Source organism: Thunnus albacares, chromosome 1, assembly GCF_914725855.1.
Source record: "Thunnus albacares chromosome 1, fThuAlb1.1, whole genome shotgun sequence".
NCBI lineage: Eukaryota > Metazoa > Chordata > Actinopteri > Scombriformes > Scombridae > Thunnus > Thunnus albacares.
Window position 1 is genome coordinate 36903911 of NC_058106.1, and position 17801 is coordinate 36921711.

The 17801-nt window shown below is 39.6% G+C and overlaps 1 protein-coding gene across 2 annotated transcripts in view; it reads right to left on the bottom strand.

Annotated features, from left to right (window-relative positions):
* The window catches only part of LOC122986866 (multiple epidermal growth factor-like domains protein 11), a 172809-nt gene that overhangs the window by 122109 nt on the left and 32899 nt on the right, over positions 1-17801 (bottom strand). For both annotated transcript variants that reach the window (XM_044358331.1, XM_044358321.1), the window contains exons 2-5: positions 10543-10649; positions 6459-6592; positions 5441-5542; positions 3623-3723 (exon numbers count right to left, since the gene is read on the bottom strand). In XM_044358331.1, coding sequence (XP_044214266.1) covers positions 3623-3723; positions 5441-5542; positions 6459-6574 — 319 coding nt within the window. In that variant the 5' untranslated portion in view covers positions 6575-6592; positions 10543-10649. The remainder of the gene's footprint in view (positions 1-3622; positions 3724-5440; positions 5543-6458; positions 6593-10542; positions 10650-17801) is intronic.

Below are 17801 nucleotides of genomic sequence, written 5' to 3' on the forward strand. Positions count from 1 at the left end.
GATTACTGAGCTAAACCCATACTAGCCACTAGGGGTGTGCCCGAATACAAATACATTATTCGGCAAAGCACAAATAGTGGGTTTTATACAAATATTTGTTTCATACAAAATGTAATGTGTAGGGAGGAACTTCAAAGGCGATTCTTGCTTTGCACTTTTCATTTATTGCCCATTTTTTACAACCTCACTTTGCTTGTGTCAGTAGCTCAACTTTATCTCTGGGGAACATCCCCAACAAATAATTTTTAAAATATTTGTATGAAATAAATATTTGTATAAAACCCCACTATTTGTGCTTTGCCGAATATTGTATTTGTATTTGTATTCAGGCACACCCCTACTAAGGAGGACTGTGGATTTTGTCCTCCATCACTGACATTGTAAGTGCATTATGAAGGGATCCTCGAATGGTCAGTATGAACAGGAGGAATGATTACAGCAAGAAAAAAAAAAAAAACATGTTTCAATGTTCATTTGGCCACCTGACGAGTTTAAAAGAGACTTGAATAATTATGAACTTTTCCTGTACATAAAACTGTGCAGATACATATTAGTGTTTTGTCTCTCAGACCAAATGGATCCAACCCAGACACCAGAGAATGAAGTTACATTCACTTCATCTGCTGATACGGTGAATGCGGAAAAATATCACAGACATCTTTTGTCTTCATCTCTTTACAGAAATATAAAAGGTCTCTTATACTGGAAAATAAAAGGCAACAGAAGAAGAAGAACTCAATGACCCAAGAAGACAACTCTGTTCTAACATCACATCTCCAGAATAAAGCTGAAATCTTTCCGTTAAGAGAGATATCGTCCACAGTAACTCTATATTAGCAGATGTTTTGTGCTTGCAGCTTTCCTTCTGTTTACGTTTATTTCAAAGCTTTCTGTGGTCAAACTTAAATGGAATCACTTTGTAACAGAGCCGGACTGATCTAACTTTGACAGCTCTAACAGCAGCAGATATAGATATCTGCCTGGGCACAGAGTGAAAAGATAACGACAGAGATTGAATCACTGTTCCACCAGATACACTGCAATTTTAACAAGCCCGCATACTTCTTGTGTATCAAGTGGGGAAAAAAAAAGTTTGAAAATAACAATGCAGATGACAGGAAAAAATGATTTTGTTTGTTGCGGAGACGTTATGCAGAGCTCACGTTCCCCCTGTGGAGGGAATATTTCACATCCACCTGTATTCTGGAGATTGTGCCTGATGATAAACAACAATGGTGGATATGTTTTTATTGCCATTTGATCAAACATGCATTATATAAAAAACACCCTTACTTCACATACATAAGACAAGAGCAATATGTATTAACTTTATTAGATTGTATTAGACACCGTTCACAGTTGTAAAGGACTTTGAAAAGCTACCGTGACCTCCAGCAGCACAAGATAAAGTATTTAACTAGACTACAGTATCAAAGTGGTCATAAGAAACGGTTGTTATATTAAACGCTGATCAAATTTTGGATTACTACTTCTTCTAGAGAGACGACGATGAGATGAGAAATTGCAGCCGTACAAAAAGATTCATCTCACAAGAGAGAAATAAAACCATATTTCTTCACACAAAATATTTTATTTTACTTTTTCTTTTTTTTAAATAATTCCCCTTTCATGTGAAACACTGGATTGTTTCAGGCTGTCTCGCCTTTAAAAAAAATATTTCACCAAAACATTTTGAAGGCAGAAAATCACTTTGGTTGCTGTTCACAGCTCATAACATATTAAACCTGTGACAAAGAACCACACGGGGACTCTTCTTCATTTTGAAGGGACACAGAGGCCCATAGCTAAAGCAGCATAGGCGTTGCTGCCTTGGGGTTTTCATCTGGTTTGTTTTTCAAAGTCTTGCTGGCCCGTCGTGTGCTCCCTCAGGTCAGGCCACCAAACTCTCTGAGCGACGCCTTGAACCCCAACTTGTCTTTTTATCCGGAGGACTGTGTCTGGGCTGGAAGGTGCCATTGTTGCACTTTATTTTAGTGTGAGTTCATATTCGAAGTTTTAGGACTGGAGGTGCTATTGTTGCACATTTTTGAGGGGCTCCGATTTAAATCTATTGGGGCTCCAATCTAAAATCTTGCCTAGGGCACCGACATAATCAGGGCCGGATCATGGCCACTGAGATTCAGCGGTTCTGCTTGGCTGGCACGTCTGGGTATCTCTGACGCAGGTGTCCTAAATAAATGTACCTGTATTTAACCATAGGTAGCATAGCAACAGTTTTCAGCTGTGTTTTCCTTATATTTCAGTTGTCCTTCAAACCATCAACCAACACCATGTTTGCTGTAGTCATTTCTATACTCGTTTCTCTTCCTCCTCTCAGTTGTTTTGCTATATTTTGAGGTAATGTAAGGTGATCTGTATCACTGCTGGACATCATCTTGGTAAAAAAGATGTGTCTTGAGATGCACGTTTCTCTATTCTTGTTGTTTGACTGTGTTTATAATTTGAGAACACATAACATAATATGTTTGTAGGGATGAAACCGGATTTTGGAGAGATGAGAACCGACGCGTTTCGGCTTGTGGCCTTCATCAGGGTCACCATGAACCACATTACAAACATGATGACCCTAATGAAGGCCATGAGCCGAAACGCGTCGGTCAACTAATAAAGTTGTTCTTTATACTACAAGTGTTGCTGGAGTTCTCATCTCTCCAGACTTCTTTCCCTTCTCCATGCACCTTAGAAGTAGGTGAAGTTGTGCCGGAGACTCTGCATGAAACCGGACTTTAAAATCAGAGTTTATAACTCCTGTAATCTGTCATATCCAGTCATCCTTATGATGCATGACAATAAACTCACACCCACTGTTTCAGCTCGTCAGGCTTCACCACTGTCCTATTTCCCAGCATCTATGTACATCAATTCTGATCAATTTTATTATCATTCTTTCCCAGATTGGCACATCCCGTCTATCCTGACTACTTCGTCTGTCCGTATTACCTCATTTACACCTGACATAAGTACCCCGTTCACACTGCGATCTGTATCTAGGTAAATACATGCTGTGTCTCAAATCGCTTCACTTCTGTCCTTACACTTAACGTTTTGAGTGCATAAGTGTGTTCACACTGAGAAGTATGGAAAAATGCAGTGCACTGTGAGAACCCGGATGGTGCACTCAAACGGTCAAAAAGTTGAGTGTGGAACTACGGACACTTCTCGCCCTCAACGGTCGCCATCTTGGCTACGTAGTGGAAGGGGAGGGACCACTTTTCAAACGTTGTAACTACGGTGAACATCGCCACATTATACAAATTTAAGTTATACATGTGTTTTTAGCACTAAGCACCACTATACTGTTGTTGGATACAAGCCATCAGTATGTTTTTTGGGTTAATTTAGCAGTCTGTAATGACTTGGTAGCGCGAACAATAACGTCAATGCTAACGCTAGCTAATGCTAATTTGCAATCGTCATTTCCGTTATATCTGTTACATGAATGAACGACATACAATGACATATGGCAGTTTGTTATAAAGTAGCAGCCACTCTATAACCTTATTTCTAAACCAATCTTCATCTTGTTGTGTGTTACAATAATCATTTTATCACATATTTGTATAAATATCTGTTTAGCTGAACTCATCCAAGTGCTACTTACGAACACACAGGTCTCCGCTTTCATAGAAGCCCGGGCAGCACTGAGAGCGTCGCCTGTACATGGTCCTCACACCTCTCCTGTAGGCTGTCTTATAGCTGATCCTGCACACACACACACACACACACACACATAAATGAAGAAAAGACTGCTTCACCTGCTCATCACCTCCAGTTTTACTTTTAGTGAAGTTAAACTGAACCACTTCAGTAAGGTCAAGATCAAAGTGACACCTCTTCAAGTCTTCTTTTCATTAAAATAGTACATTTAAGTTTAAAAGAGCAATTCACATGTTATCATGTTATTCAGAATATAATAACATACAAAAAAACGTCTTCAAATCATTACACTTCTAAAAAAAGGCGACACACTTAAATATAGAAGAGAGTTTCTCCCACTCACTCAAGGACTATGATGTTTTCTGACATTTCAGCTTAAGATCAATGACTCAGCTCTTAGCTGGAGGAGCTAAACTGGTGGCTATAAAGCTTAATGTGGTCATTAAAGCCGATACGCCGACGGTCGCTCATCAAAATGACCACATCAGATAGAGCTGAATTGCCGTTGTTAGGTAGTAGACTGACTGCCTGTGTCTGAGTTTGACTTACTGTACGAGACGTGAGCTTCAGACTCATCAGTGAGATAAAGAAGAAAGGATCTGATTTTATAGTCCAGACTAGTGCAGGAACAGTTAAGACTTTAAATTTAAAAATTTAAAATGACAATATGTCATTTATCAAGTAAAAAAGCCAAAAGTTTGCTGGTTTCAGCTTCTCAAATGTAAGAATTTGCTACTATTTTGTGGATTAAATGATTAATCTACACTATTCAGGGCTGCAACTAACAATTATTTTCACTATTGATTAATCTGCTGATTATTTTCTAAATGATATCATTATGTCTATAAAATGATACAGTAAAAAATGTCTCTTATAACTTCTTAGAGTCCATGGTGACATCTTTAAATATCTGGTTTTGTCTGATCAACAGTTCAAAACATAAAGAAATTCACTAAGGAGTTTATTTAGAACTTTGTGTATAAGATGATGATCAAACATCACATCTATTACACTGATTGCATTTATCTCCCCTCCCTCTTATTATTTATATTATTTAACCTCGTGCTGCTGCGGACATTATGTTAATGTTACTGAAAGACCCGACATAGTAAACCTGATACCGAGACATTTACAGAAAGGTGACTCTTATTCAAACATGAGTTTCAATAAGCTGTAAGATGTAAAATTGCCAAATAATTTACATAATGAAGCAAACATCTGACAGCAGCGTTTGTGTTGTTGTGGGATCTAAAAGGTTTCTCCATATGTTCGTACCAAGCGGCAACCTCCGGGGCTGTAAAATGAAGCCGATGCGGAAGTGCCAAAAACTGCAGTTCCTCGAACGGCCACTTGAGACTCCAAAAGCGAGTCAATCCCCATAGACCCTCATGTTAAAATGCCCAACTTTACAGCAGAAATAAACATGTTTCTGTAGCTAATTTCCTCTTTCATGACAACTGTACGGGGGGGTGAATTTTTTTATAACTCACCCGTTTAAATTTTATTAAGCCGTAAAGTTCTGCATAATGAAGGACATGGCTGCTTTGAGTGACAGGTCCGCCAGCCACTAGGTGGCTTGTTTCAGCCATTCGGCCCGCCTCTTTGCGCATTTTTGATTGGCTGGGAGTTAGGCAGCGTCACGCACTGCCAAGATGGCGACGGCCGGAGCGGCTCACTTTGAGCTTCAAAACCGCTCTTCAGAAACCAACGGGTGACGTCACGGTAACTACGTCCATATTTTTATACAGTCTATGGTTCGTACCTGTGTCTGGTGCATTTGAACCAGTTGAGGATGTCGGTGCAGCGGGTGTAGTAGACCTGGTCGAACGGATGAGCGTAGGACTCCTGGACAGTCACTGCATAGCTAGACGGACAGGAAACACAACAAAGTGTTAAAAAGATGCTTAGAAAGTTTTATGAAGACCATGTTCTATTTCTAATCTTGAAAAAAAAAAAATATTGTAATTGTGAAATTAACAAAACAGCCTCCTGCACTCCAATATCAAAGCCAAGGTTTTTTCCATTTATTTTCAAGGTCTTGTTGAAAACTTAAAACAGAACGATATTGTTGTGGAGCAGAACAGCTAAACATCACTTATTTTTCTAATGCAGCTATAAAGTCAATAACGTTTTCCTTTTAAAACTGATCATCAGGATGTGAAGTATTGATCCCAGGATAGAAAGCCAAGGCACAACATGTCCTTGCGGTGCTATTTTTTTTAAATATGAAAAATGTTTCAAGTCGATCGATTGTTTCTGAGAACTTTGAAAGCTTTACTTTATTTCCCTAAAAACAAAAAACTTTCAGGGTTTCCAAGAATCCTGACAAACAATAATAAACACCTGACACAGAGTTTGTTCTCAGTGTGTTTCCCTTTGTGCTGAATAAAGGTTACAGAACTGAGTCTAACCTTCAGTAAAAAACTGTCATCAGATCATAATATCCATTTCTACAATTCCTACTGATTACACAGAGAGATTATCGATCACAGCACCTGCACACTCGTGTCGCTCTCATCAGAAAGGACACGGTGCTTTTTACTCAGCGTAGCACTGAGTGGTGAGACCACTCAAGCAGTCACATTAGCATCACTGTGAATTTATGGTTTCAGTATGTCCCCAGGAGTAAACCTTTTCCTTTTTGCTTTTGATTATTGGCAAACCCCCCTCACCCTTGATTTGTGACGGGGAGTCCATTAGTTCACCGCAGCGTTTTTGAGTGGTGTTATTTCATTCTGAATATGGAGAGAAGAGGCTGAATTTTTTTTGTTGGAACTGACCTCTCCCAGTGGCTGCACACGTTGGGGTCGTCCGGGTTGAGGGACGACGCCAGAGAGATGAAGCTGAACAGGTTGAGCCACAGCAGGGCTTGGGGGGAAACCCCACCGGCCCCCATTGTCCTCTTCCCTCCGTCCTTTTGGGAAGCAGAAAGAACAGAGTAGAACAGTAAGATTTCACCTTTAAAAGGCTGCTGTGTGCAGTGAATCAGAAAAAAAAGATATAAATATTACCACTAAAAAATACACTGTCATAAGCTGTAGAGCTACAACAATTAGACAGTTAATTAAAGGATTTTCTGTTTTTCTTATTGTCAACAAATCTCAAATCTTGCACTGATCTACTAACAAGTATCGTGTGTGTATCCAAAGCCTGATATATCTTATTCCTCCGTTGTTGTCCAGAAACTATTAAAAACACATCAGTGAGCCACATTGGGTGACATGTTCCTCGTGCCTGCAGAGCGTGGTTACTTTAGGTTGATTAGAAACGGCTCCAAAGACTGATAACAAGTCAAGTTCAAGTAAAGTTTTCACTCTCTGTAAAGTATTTCTGTGACAGGAAGAGGCCACCGCTCTTCTAGCTTGTTGTGCTACGTGTCAAAAAGTCCTGACTTTGTACTTTATACTTGAAAAAAGCGTCCTCGCACATGCGCGGTGGCCTCTTCCTGTTAAAGAAATACTTTCCAGAGAGTGAAAACGTGGTCGCTGTTATTAGTCTTTGGAGCCGTTTCTAAAGGAACTAAAGTAACCAAACTCTTCATGTCTCACTGACTTATTTTTAATACATTTTGGACAACAACGGAGTTCAACAGCACAGTGGAATAAGATACATCAGGCTTTGTTTTGTTGGTTTGGCTCTGCATGAGATTTGTTGACAATAAGAAAACTCACCTGCCAAATCCTTTAAATTTTAATGACATCTGTATTTATTTGTCTTTAACATTTGCATGCAAACTTAAAGTAGTAAAGTTAAAGTTTAGGTTTAGCATGTGGAAAGAAACAAAAATGTTCAGTATAAAGTTAGTGATATTGCAAAAACCAGTAAAGAAGGAAAAATTACAGTAATTCACAAGAGAGACATCATTGATAAAAAATGAATCAGTGGAACTAATGACAACATTTTTAGAGCAGCAATTTTAAAAACAGTATCAGCAGGTTGTGTTGCTGTCGGTGGGTAATGTCATCATATAAAAAAGCAACAGGATGCAACTCTGCTGTAAAAATAGAGATTTCCACAGGCTGAACGCACGTCATAAGAAAAGAGCGGTGAAAAGTTAAAATGTCTTGTACTTTATGCAAATAAAATAGCAGAGGCCACGGGTGCACCGCTGAGAATGCCAGTCAGCAAACGTGGCTCTGCAAGCAACAACTCAATGTGCCTGACACAACAAATCTTGTTTCCACAGAAATCATTCTCTGCTTTACATAAAGGTTAGCTACGACAGTAAAGGCAGCAGTGGGGAATCATCAGTCTTTACTGAAGCTGTCAATTTTTTTTATTTTTTTTTCCCTCAAAATGGGTAAAACTGCTGAATTTCAATGAGAATTTGAGATGTTGATGTTTGGCTTCACAGATGTTGTTATTGCCACCTTTAAGGCAATAGTGCAAGGGGAGAATTTAAAGCAATGCAGATGGAAATTTCCAACAAAATTATTACCAAAACAGCCCGGACAGAATGAATGTCTCCATTGAGCCGCCTCCATCGTCAAAACATTTTCACAATGAATGTTTCCTGGGAGTGTTGTTGACGGCGACTGTGGGCATGACAGTGACATAAGACTTGACAGGGGACCTATTCCTCACGCCGTCGGGCCATTTCAGCGCCGCACACACTTGACAGCCCCTGGAAAATCACCGTGATGATGAATAAAACCCCTGAGTGACAGACGTGGTACGAGCCAAAACTCTCCCTCCCTCACTGTCCTGTAAAGGGACGACGTCGTGATGTTCGTTTGCGGACGAGCGGCGGAGCGTTCTCGTTAGATATGAGCGAGGCCGTGAGGAGACGCTGTGAGGATGTTTTGTTGTTGTTGTTTTTTTCTTACAGGTTTAAGAGAAGCTATGGGGAGACGGTGGTTATAATTATTCAGGCGAGGCGGCCTTGACGAGATGAATCGACAGTGATGACTGAGGCTTAAACAACTGTATTGACAAAATTGCGATGATGGTAATTATGTGGTAAATGTGGGAGAGACAGACATGTGTGTTGGGTCATTCTTTTGTTATACATCTATTTAGTAGGGATGTGCAGAGAGCCCAGTATTTGTATTTGTATCTGTATTTGTTGAGGCAGCAAAATTATTTGTATTTGTATTCAAATAAAAGTGGAAAGAGGCTTAAAAATACTGTTTTTGTATTTATTACGCTTTTAATTTTAGAAAATTATTTACAATAAGTGTTCATGAATAAAATACCTTACAAAGGAAGTCCCCACACCAGGTCTTGAACTGGAGTCTCCCAGATCATAGACGACTGCACTGACTACTGAGCTAAAATTTTACTTATCGACTCATTGCAGACAGACCTCTACCTCTTTATACTCCCATAACACAGAGACAGTACAGCGTGTAACATGTAGAAGAACTTCAAAGGTGATTCTTGCTTTGCGCTTTTCATTTATTGCCTTTTTTTTTACAACCTAACTTTGTGGAAAGGAGAAGAGGAACAACAGGTTATGGAGAGTCCCTTGAGACTTACCCCTGATAGATGTAACAGTGAAGCAGAGGAGAGAGACTGAGATAACGATGTAACTGACCTGCAAACTGGTATTAAACCCACTATTTGTGCTTTGCCGTATTTGTATTGGGGCATACCCCTACTATTTAGGTGTAAAAAATTGGACAATTTTGTGTAATAAGCCCAATATCAAAATACCAAATATGTATTTCCTACATGAAAAGCGAGAGGATTATTTAACCTCAGCAGGAAAGCAAAATAAAGCTTTTGTGATGAAACCTGAGCAAACACTCAGGACGTCAGATCAGGACACATTTACACTACTGAATGTTTTTATTGAAATTTATCTGATTTAATGTCTCAAGGTACTCAACACATAAACAACTAGAGATTAAAGATAAGAAGAAATCTTTTTGTTTAATCTAAGTCTTTGACTCATCACTGTCTAGACCTTTTGCAGATATAACAGCCGACACACACGTGACGTTCTTCCTACAATGGAAACCAAATATTGTTGGGAAAGTTCTTCCCATTTGACCATCTTGTTCTTTTCTTCTAAGATAGTTCTGACAGCCTGGAGGTTTGTTTTGGATCATTATTTTGCTGGAGGATGAACTCCTGACCAGCTAGCTGTAGACCAGAGGGGACTGCATGGCTCTGCAGGATGCTGTGGTCGCCCTTTTGGTCCAGTGTGCCAGTCACCAATTCTGGATCCAGCAAAAGAGCCGCAGACCATCACACTTCCTCCTCTGTGCTTTATACAGACAGATGGTTTGGAAGTAATCAGCTAAATTTGATGCCTGTAGGAATTATTTGCATCAACTTTCAAGGCTTTATTTGCTTCTATTGCTGCAGAAAAGCTGTGAGTTGATGTAAAAAAAAGTTATTATTTTTCCATTTTTGGTCATCTAAATGTTTTTTTTTCCCTCTGACAGTTTACCTTTGTACCATTTAAGGTTATTCACTGGACTTAAACTGCTTAAATATTAATAAAAACTGGAAAAGTGGAGTTGTTATAATACTTTTTGTATATCGATGGCCGAAGAGCAAAACCTTTTTTGAGAAAACTTGTTGTTTTCTTGCAGAATGCTATTTGTTAAGGATACCCAATACATAATACACTGTTTGTGGTGTTGTTTACAGTATGTTTGTATGGTTATTACAGTATTGTTAACACATAATATAGTAATATAGTCCAAAAACAGTGAATTATGTATTGGGTATCCTTAACAAATAGCATTCTGCAAGAAAACAACAAGTTTTTCTTTAGTTTTGTCCAAAAAAGCGCATTTTTCAGATAAGAAGTTTTGCTCTTCGGCTATCGATATGTTTCATTCTGGAGTGCACAGGACAAACAACGTAATTAAGGAGCAAACATGTTACTTCGAGATACAAACTGTAGCTTACCTTAAGCAAATATGAGTGATGATGAGTGGTAATCTGAGGTGAAACTGAACTGTATCACAAGAAAGACGTCCAGCGGATGAAGACGGTGAGACTGGACCTCAGGATACCTGTGTTTAAGACAGAGAAGAAGAATAAATATATTTATCACTCAGATGGACAGCCATGAACAAGGAGAAGTATGATTTTTACAGCCCTACAGCTCCTGATCAATAACTCTCAGCAATTACACATGGCGCGATGCCGTTGTCTCGTGAGTAAAACGGTGCAGATTTTCAGCTTTACCTTTAATATTGTTGCACTGCAACAACGTCTTAATCATCACCTTCTAGTTAGATGCACCTGAGGACACCAAAACTGCAGCGAATTCACTTCCTCAAATTAATTCAATTTCAGCACATACAGGTAGATGCTTCCATCTGATATTCTCTAGGATTAAACAGAGAGATAATTCAGACCCATCAAACATTCAGTCAGCACTGATTATACCTGAGCTCTGCCATATTTTATCACTGCAGTTCATGGAAAGTAAAAAAGAAATAAAAAAAACAGCTTTGAGGTGGTTAATGTGTGTGTGTTCCAGTGTGTGAATGGTACATTTCTGTTGCATGTGTAGGCTTTTTGTTCAGTGGCTGCTGTTTCTCATAAGCAGCAAGTCACAGCGACAGAAAATCAATAAAAACATTGTTATTGTTAGTCAAACAATATTTCCCCGGCACTGATGAATGTCTCGGCATCGGAGGGGGGGGGGTTCAGCAGGGGGGAAAGCTGTCAGACAGTGAGCTTAACCAGAGCTGCCGAGATGTGATGCAGACACTGGTACGATGGGGTTATGGGGGAAGAGGATGTGATGCATTATAAAGTACTGGTGAAAAAGACAGACATACTCTCAAGCCGAAGTAACTCTATTAAAAATGGACTGACAGGACACAATCAGATCAGAGGTTTCAGTCTGTGGTAAGGATTAAAACTGAGATAGTGTTTTTGCCGACAATTTTTTTGTGAAATCAAATCAGTTCTTTGCACAATTAGGCTGCTTCTGGCAAACATTACGACCCTCCATGTCCGCTCGAATCACTTTCCACAGATTTTTCCATTAATCTTGATGGTTGCACAGTTCCTCAGAGCCTTACTGTTCAGAATCTGGGGATAGTATTTGATCCCTTTTTTTTTTTTTTTACCTCTGAGCCAAACATCGAGTATATTACGAGAACTGCCTCCTTTCACCTTGGTAACTTTGCCAAAATACATTCTCCGTTTTATCCAGTTAAGATGCTGAAATCCTTGTACATGGCTTTACAACATCCAGAATCGATTACTGTAGCGCACTTGTCTCTGGCCTTCCTAAAACAGCAACAACAGGTCTTCAGTTGGTTCAAAACACAGCTGCCAGAGTCCTCACAAGTTGGATCTTACTGTATAACCCGTCCTGATGTCTTTGCATTGGCTGCCTCCTTCTTACTTACTTATATCTTTCTTAAATGAGCAGACTCCTGCGTGTGTCTGCAGTCTTATTACTCCATATTAGGGATGTGCAGAGATCTCAGTATTTGTATTTGTATCTGTATTTGTTGGGGGGGGCAGCAAAAATTATTTGTAAAAAAATCCTGTTTTTGTTTTTATTACACTTTTAATTTTAGAAAATTATTATGATTACCGAGCTAAAACTTTACTCATCGCCTCATTGCAGTCAGACCTATCTATTTGTGTAACAACAGGTTATGGAGAGTCTTTAAGAGCACTTTGCTTATGTCAGTAGCTCAACTTTGTCTCTGGGGAACACCCCCAACAAATAGTTTTTAAAATATTTGTATGAAACAAGCTTTGCCAAATGATGTATTTGTATTCGGGCACAACCCTACTCCGTATACTCCATCACATCCCGTACCTTCTCTTGATGCTGGCTACTTAACTGTTCCTCAATTTAACAAACAATCTTTTGGTGGTAGAGCCTTTGCCCACTGAGCCCCCCCCCCCCCCACCCTCCATTGGAAAAAACTACCACTCTGCACGTTTGCAGGAGGTAAGCCCTGTTGAGACCTTCAAATCTAGGCTGAAAACACATCTTCATCCTCTATGTGCTGTGGCCTCTTCTAATGTCACCAGCTGTCTTCCTCTTTGGCAAGTAGTTACCTCAACTCTCTCTGCTATATGATCTCTATTTTTCAATTCCTAACCTCAGTCCTCTTGTTATATTAACATTATTACCTCTATGTGTGTGTGTGTGTGTGTGTGTGTGTGTGTGTCTAGTTTACAGAGACTCATTGGGTGATGTTCACCTTAAATAAACTGTATTTGAAATTGAAGTATCAGCAGGGAGCTTTTAGATTTGGGATTGTCTTATTCTGAAAGGAGGAATGGAAGTTAAAAAAAACACACACAGTAATCTATATTTCCATTTAGGTGAGGTGAGCTACACTTCATACAGTGTTTTCATCCAAATGCTGCAGAAATTTTTAATTATTTTCCAAAAAAAGAAAATGCTAATCAATGTGGTTTTCCATTATCTACTAGGTTGCAAATATTCAGAAGAGTGTGCAGAAGTTACATTCTTCTGTAACTTGGCTGTAAAACTCAGCATTTCATTGCATATCATTGCATCTTCCCACCTAAAATGATATTTATTGGTGCTATTTGTTTTTTTTTTCTCCTCTGGCCACACATACCCATCAGTGTTTTTGTCTGCTGCATTTTGCTTGGTTTGGTCTGAAATCTGAAATGATGAGCGTCGGAAATAGGCTGATGTGTCTCTCTCTCTTTCTCTCTCTCTCTCTTTCTCAATACACATAATTTCCCAAAACGTTCAGAACCTTTCAGACTATTTTTGGAGATATTTTTGCCTTGATTCATAAGTGAGCAGGTAGAGAGGTGACAGAAGATGAGTGGAGAGAGAGAGGGGGATGTTGTAGTCCCAGTACACAATATGCATCCAGGTCACCACAACACACAGAGTTTGTTCAATCCATCTTGTTCCCATTCATGTACGTTGTATACACAAGTTCTAAAGTAACATCAAACAGGTGGTCACATGTCTAAAACCAAAAACACAAACCTCTACCTTGATGTAAAGTCCTCTTAGACTGAAATCAGGCCATTTAGCACCATTTATTCCTCCCTCTGTCCCTACAACATGATGTCACTGCCACTGTTCATGGTGTCATGGATCAGGGGTCAATAATCAGGTTCAACATGGGCCTGTTTGTTCCAGCGTTGCTCAAAGGTCGAGCCAACTACAGACACAGTGGAGACGTAGGCTTTTCTGTTTTTCAGTATATTTTGTTTGAGTGTTATTTTATTTCATAAGGTAAAACAGATTTTTAAAGGATAATGCTGCTGATTTTCTGTATTTTTCTAGTTGTCAACAAATGTCATGTTGACAATAACAATAAGTTTTTGGACCTACGTTGGTGTCAAAAAACGATTAAACTCTATTAAAATGCATCGTTGCACTGGGTGAAGTATTCCTTTGCCACTGAAACGGCTCCAGAGATTAATAACGACTCGTCTCTGAACAGTTGTTCATTTACAGAGCTTTGCTAGCTTGTTGTGCTACATATCACAACCTCTTGACTTTATACATAAGTTATTTACGATGTACAATGTAGTGCAAAGTCAAGAGGTTGTGATATGTGACACAACAAGCTGGTGAAGCTCTGTAAAAAAAAACACATTCCCACACATGCTCAGTAGCATCTGCTTTACACAGAACTACTCTCCAAAGAGTGAAAATGTGATTGTTGTTATTAGTCTTTGGTGCCATTTCTAAACAAGCTATTGTAGCCATAGTATTTGGGGTGAAGGAACCAGTCACCCAGTGCAGCGGTGCGGCTCATTGACGTGTTTTTAATAGTTTTTGTACAACAACAGAGGTCTACAGCACAGAGGAATAATCTATATCAGGCTTTGGATACACACAGTACTTGTAAGTAGATCAGTTCATTGTTGGTTTGGATCCAAACATGAGATTTGTTGACAATAAGACAAATATATAAAATAATGCCAGTCTTGTCATTTGTAAGTAAAGCCTTTCAGAGTTACAGCAGAATATATTAAGCACTGTGAGACTCGGTTATTGATCAGTTATTCACACAATATAAACAACAGCATGCTTCATTTATGGCTGAATTAAAGTACTGTTACCTTTTCTGTTACACCGGCACATATTTATGTTTGAGACACAGATTATTGATTATTACATTACATGATATGAGGTTATATTTATTGGGATTAACATGAGCCTTGTATTTAAAGCACTGGTAAAACCGTTGCTAGAGATCGTTGCTGAGCTTCATTTTTAATTTTATTTTACAACCTTTCAGAGTGAAAGTTTTCTATTTGCAAACTGTCTGATGTTCTTCTATCAAGGTCTCTCATCACATGCAGTCAATGTGGTTATTCAGACAGAGTTTCTGATCCGTTCTATGTTCTCTCTCAGATTTCATAAGGACTAAAGTGCTCCACTGAAATTGATGTTCAATCAGTTGTCACAAGTGAAGTCTAACCCTGTTACTGAATTACTGCGAAAATTGTCTTTCAAAAGAAACAAAGGTACACTTTTCAATTCAATTTAAAATGTTTTTCAAAGGAGTTAAACTTGAATCAAAATATGTCCTCTTTTAATATTTTGATTTGTGAATCTTAACTGAATCTGTAACTATAAAATTCTGGTCTTGTGTCACGCTTCCTGTTTAGGTCCTATGTGTGTTTCCTTTGTCCCTTCTGTCTCCGTTCCTGCCCTCAACTCTTCATCTCTCTGCTCTGGTCTTTGCCATTTCTCCACCCGTCCACCAGATGCTCCCAAACTTTCCTTCCTGTTTACCAAACCCACCTGCTCACCTGTTCCCTCATCAGCTCCTCACTACTTATACCGGTCTGAATCATCCGTTCCCAGCCAGTCCGTCATAGTTGCTTCGAGGGACTCTTTGGTTCTCGCCAACCTGATCCTGATCCTGATTCTGCCTGTTCCCATCTGTTCTTCTTCGTTTTGTCCCCTGTTCCTCCACCTGTTCCTGCCTGATCCTGTGGTTTAGACCTTCAGCCTGTTTTTGACCTGCCTGCCTGCCTTTACCCCTTTTCGACTTTGTTTTCCTGATTTGGACTGATTCCCTGTTGACTACCTGTAAGCCTGTGTTTTTGATTTCTCATTTAAATGCACAGTATGTAATTTCTGCCAGAACAATAACAAAAGACGTGTGACGTGTGATGACGTTGTGAAGCAGCGTGGGATAATGGGAGTTGTTCCCAGCTTCTTCGGGTTAGGATTACTTCAGTGTTCATCGTTCAGGATGTTTTTACTGGGAGCCGAATTATCCACAGATGTCTCCTCCTAAAAATCAGTGTCTCTCTGACGCTGTTTGGCAAACACAGGACGTAAGGAGGGGCTGCTAGCTGAGCTGCTGCTAGCTGAGCTGTTGCTAACGTTTGCTCAGCTTGTTTCTCTGATAACTTAAGACACAGATGTTCAACATGTTTTACTGGCAGCAGAATCATCCAGAGGTCTCCTCGTCTCCAAAACAAATGTACACAGGGATTAAAACCGTAAAAACACTAAATAAAGCAGTTTCACTTAAAAAATCTGTGTTTCTCCAATGCTGTTCAGCAGAAAGAGGACGTATTAGCTGATCTGCTGCTAACGTTTGCTCAGCTTGTTTCTCTGATAACTTAAGATCCAGATGTCCGATAACTAAAATCCTTCATCCGGTTAAAAGATACAGTTAAAAACGACCAAGATGTAAAAAGTTTATCATAAAAATGTGGCTTAAAACTGTAACTCTTGTGTGCGTATGCTGTTTGGTAGATGCCATTGTAGCAGACAACCTATACTCTTTGGTAGAGGAGGTATGGCGCCACTGACAGGCGACCAAATGAAACGGACCGTTACCTTGATTAAAATTACAGATTTCTCTGGGTTTGAAAATCATTGGAAACATTTGGGATAATGTAAGAACACAACTCCACAAAGCATATAACATAGGTCTAGCTGTTTTTAGACATTTTAATGCAGAATAGTTACATATTATAGTTTTAACCTGCCAGTCTGTGGTGTCTGCCCCGTTCTCATCTGTGACACCTTGGGTATTATTTTGTGTAGCTCAGTGAGAAATAATTCTGGTATAAATTCAGAAAATGATAAAGGGAGCTCTGAAGGCGCTGTATACACGCGTAAGTGAGGCATGAAATACAAACCCAAAACCAAGCATTGGATGGAAATAATGAATTGCAGCTTGAGAGGAGAAAATATTAAAAATGACACACAGGTGCACGGTTTAGGTTTAATTTGCTCAATACAGTCGAACAAATACATCTTTCCCTGTAAAAACGTGCTCCCTGCACAAGCACAGTGTATATATCTATCCCATGAGCTGCTTCCTGTAATGAACACTTAACAAAGGTCATCACCCCCCAACAGTTTAATTAACAGTGTCTAGCCACAGAATGGTCACAACAAGCTCGCTCACTCACATCCACAGCCAGGACCAAATATGTGTCCACACGCAAAGACCAGTAAAGCCATCTGCAACCGTAGAGACCTTCAATATTTGTGGCTCAAAGCTTCATTGACCAGCACGCTCCCCTGTGGCCAATACATAGCTCCAACCGTGGAGTTACAGTTTGCTGACAGCAGAAAGAGACCAGTCGATCTCCTCGATGGTCTCCCGGGGCTCTTTGATAATGTTAACTCAAAAAATGATGCAGCACACAGTTTACTGTAACTGAGACGGGTTAAACGGTCACTCCTGTCAAATACAACCAGATACATGTTAAATGATTCTTAATGGTTCATGGGCTCGGACATATTTGGGTCAACACACCACAGCAACGAGAGAGATGCTTTATGTGTTTCTACAAAAGATTAATGAATTAGTCAAATGATTCATCAAAGAAATATTACAATCCCTCAGATCTTCAGGGGGCACGATTAATAAATCATAAGCAATTTCACTAATCAACACAGTTTAGTTTTCACTTCGGCTGTACGTCTGACTCACACCACCATTGAGCTTCTGTACACACTGAAGCACATGTTATTGCAATCGTGGTTAGTGGAGCATAACCTCGATGACCCATATGAAGCCCCCTCTCTCTCTCTCTCTATCTGCTGTGTCTTTAAGAGCAACGCTCAATTGGCAATGCACCAATCTGTGAAATCACCCTAATCCGCCCATTCACCCTTCATCCTGCCTTGATCAATGGTCACCTACAGGCAAAGGGGGAGCTAAGGATGGAAGGATAGTATTGATGGTCAGGGAGCCAGGTCAATA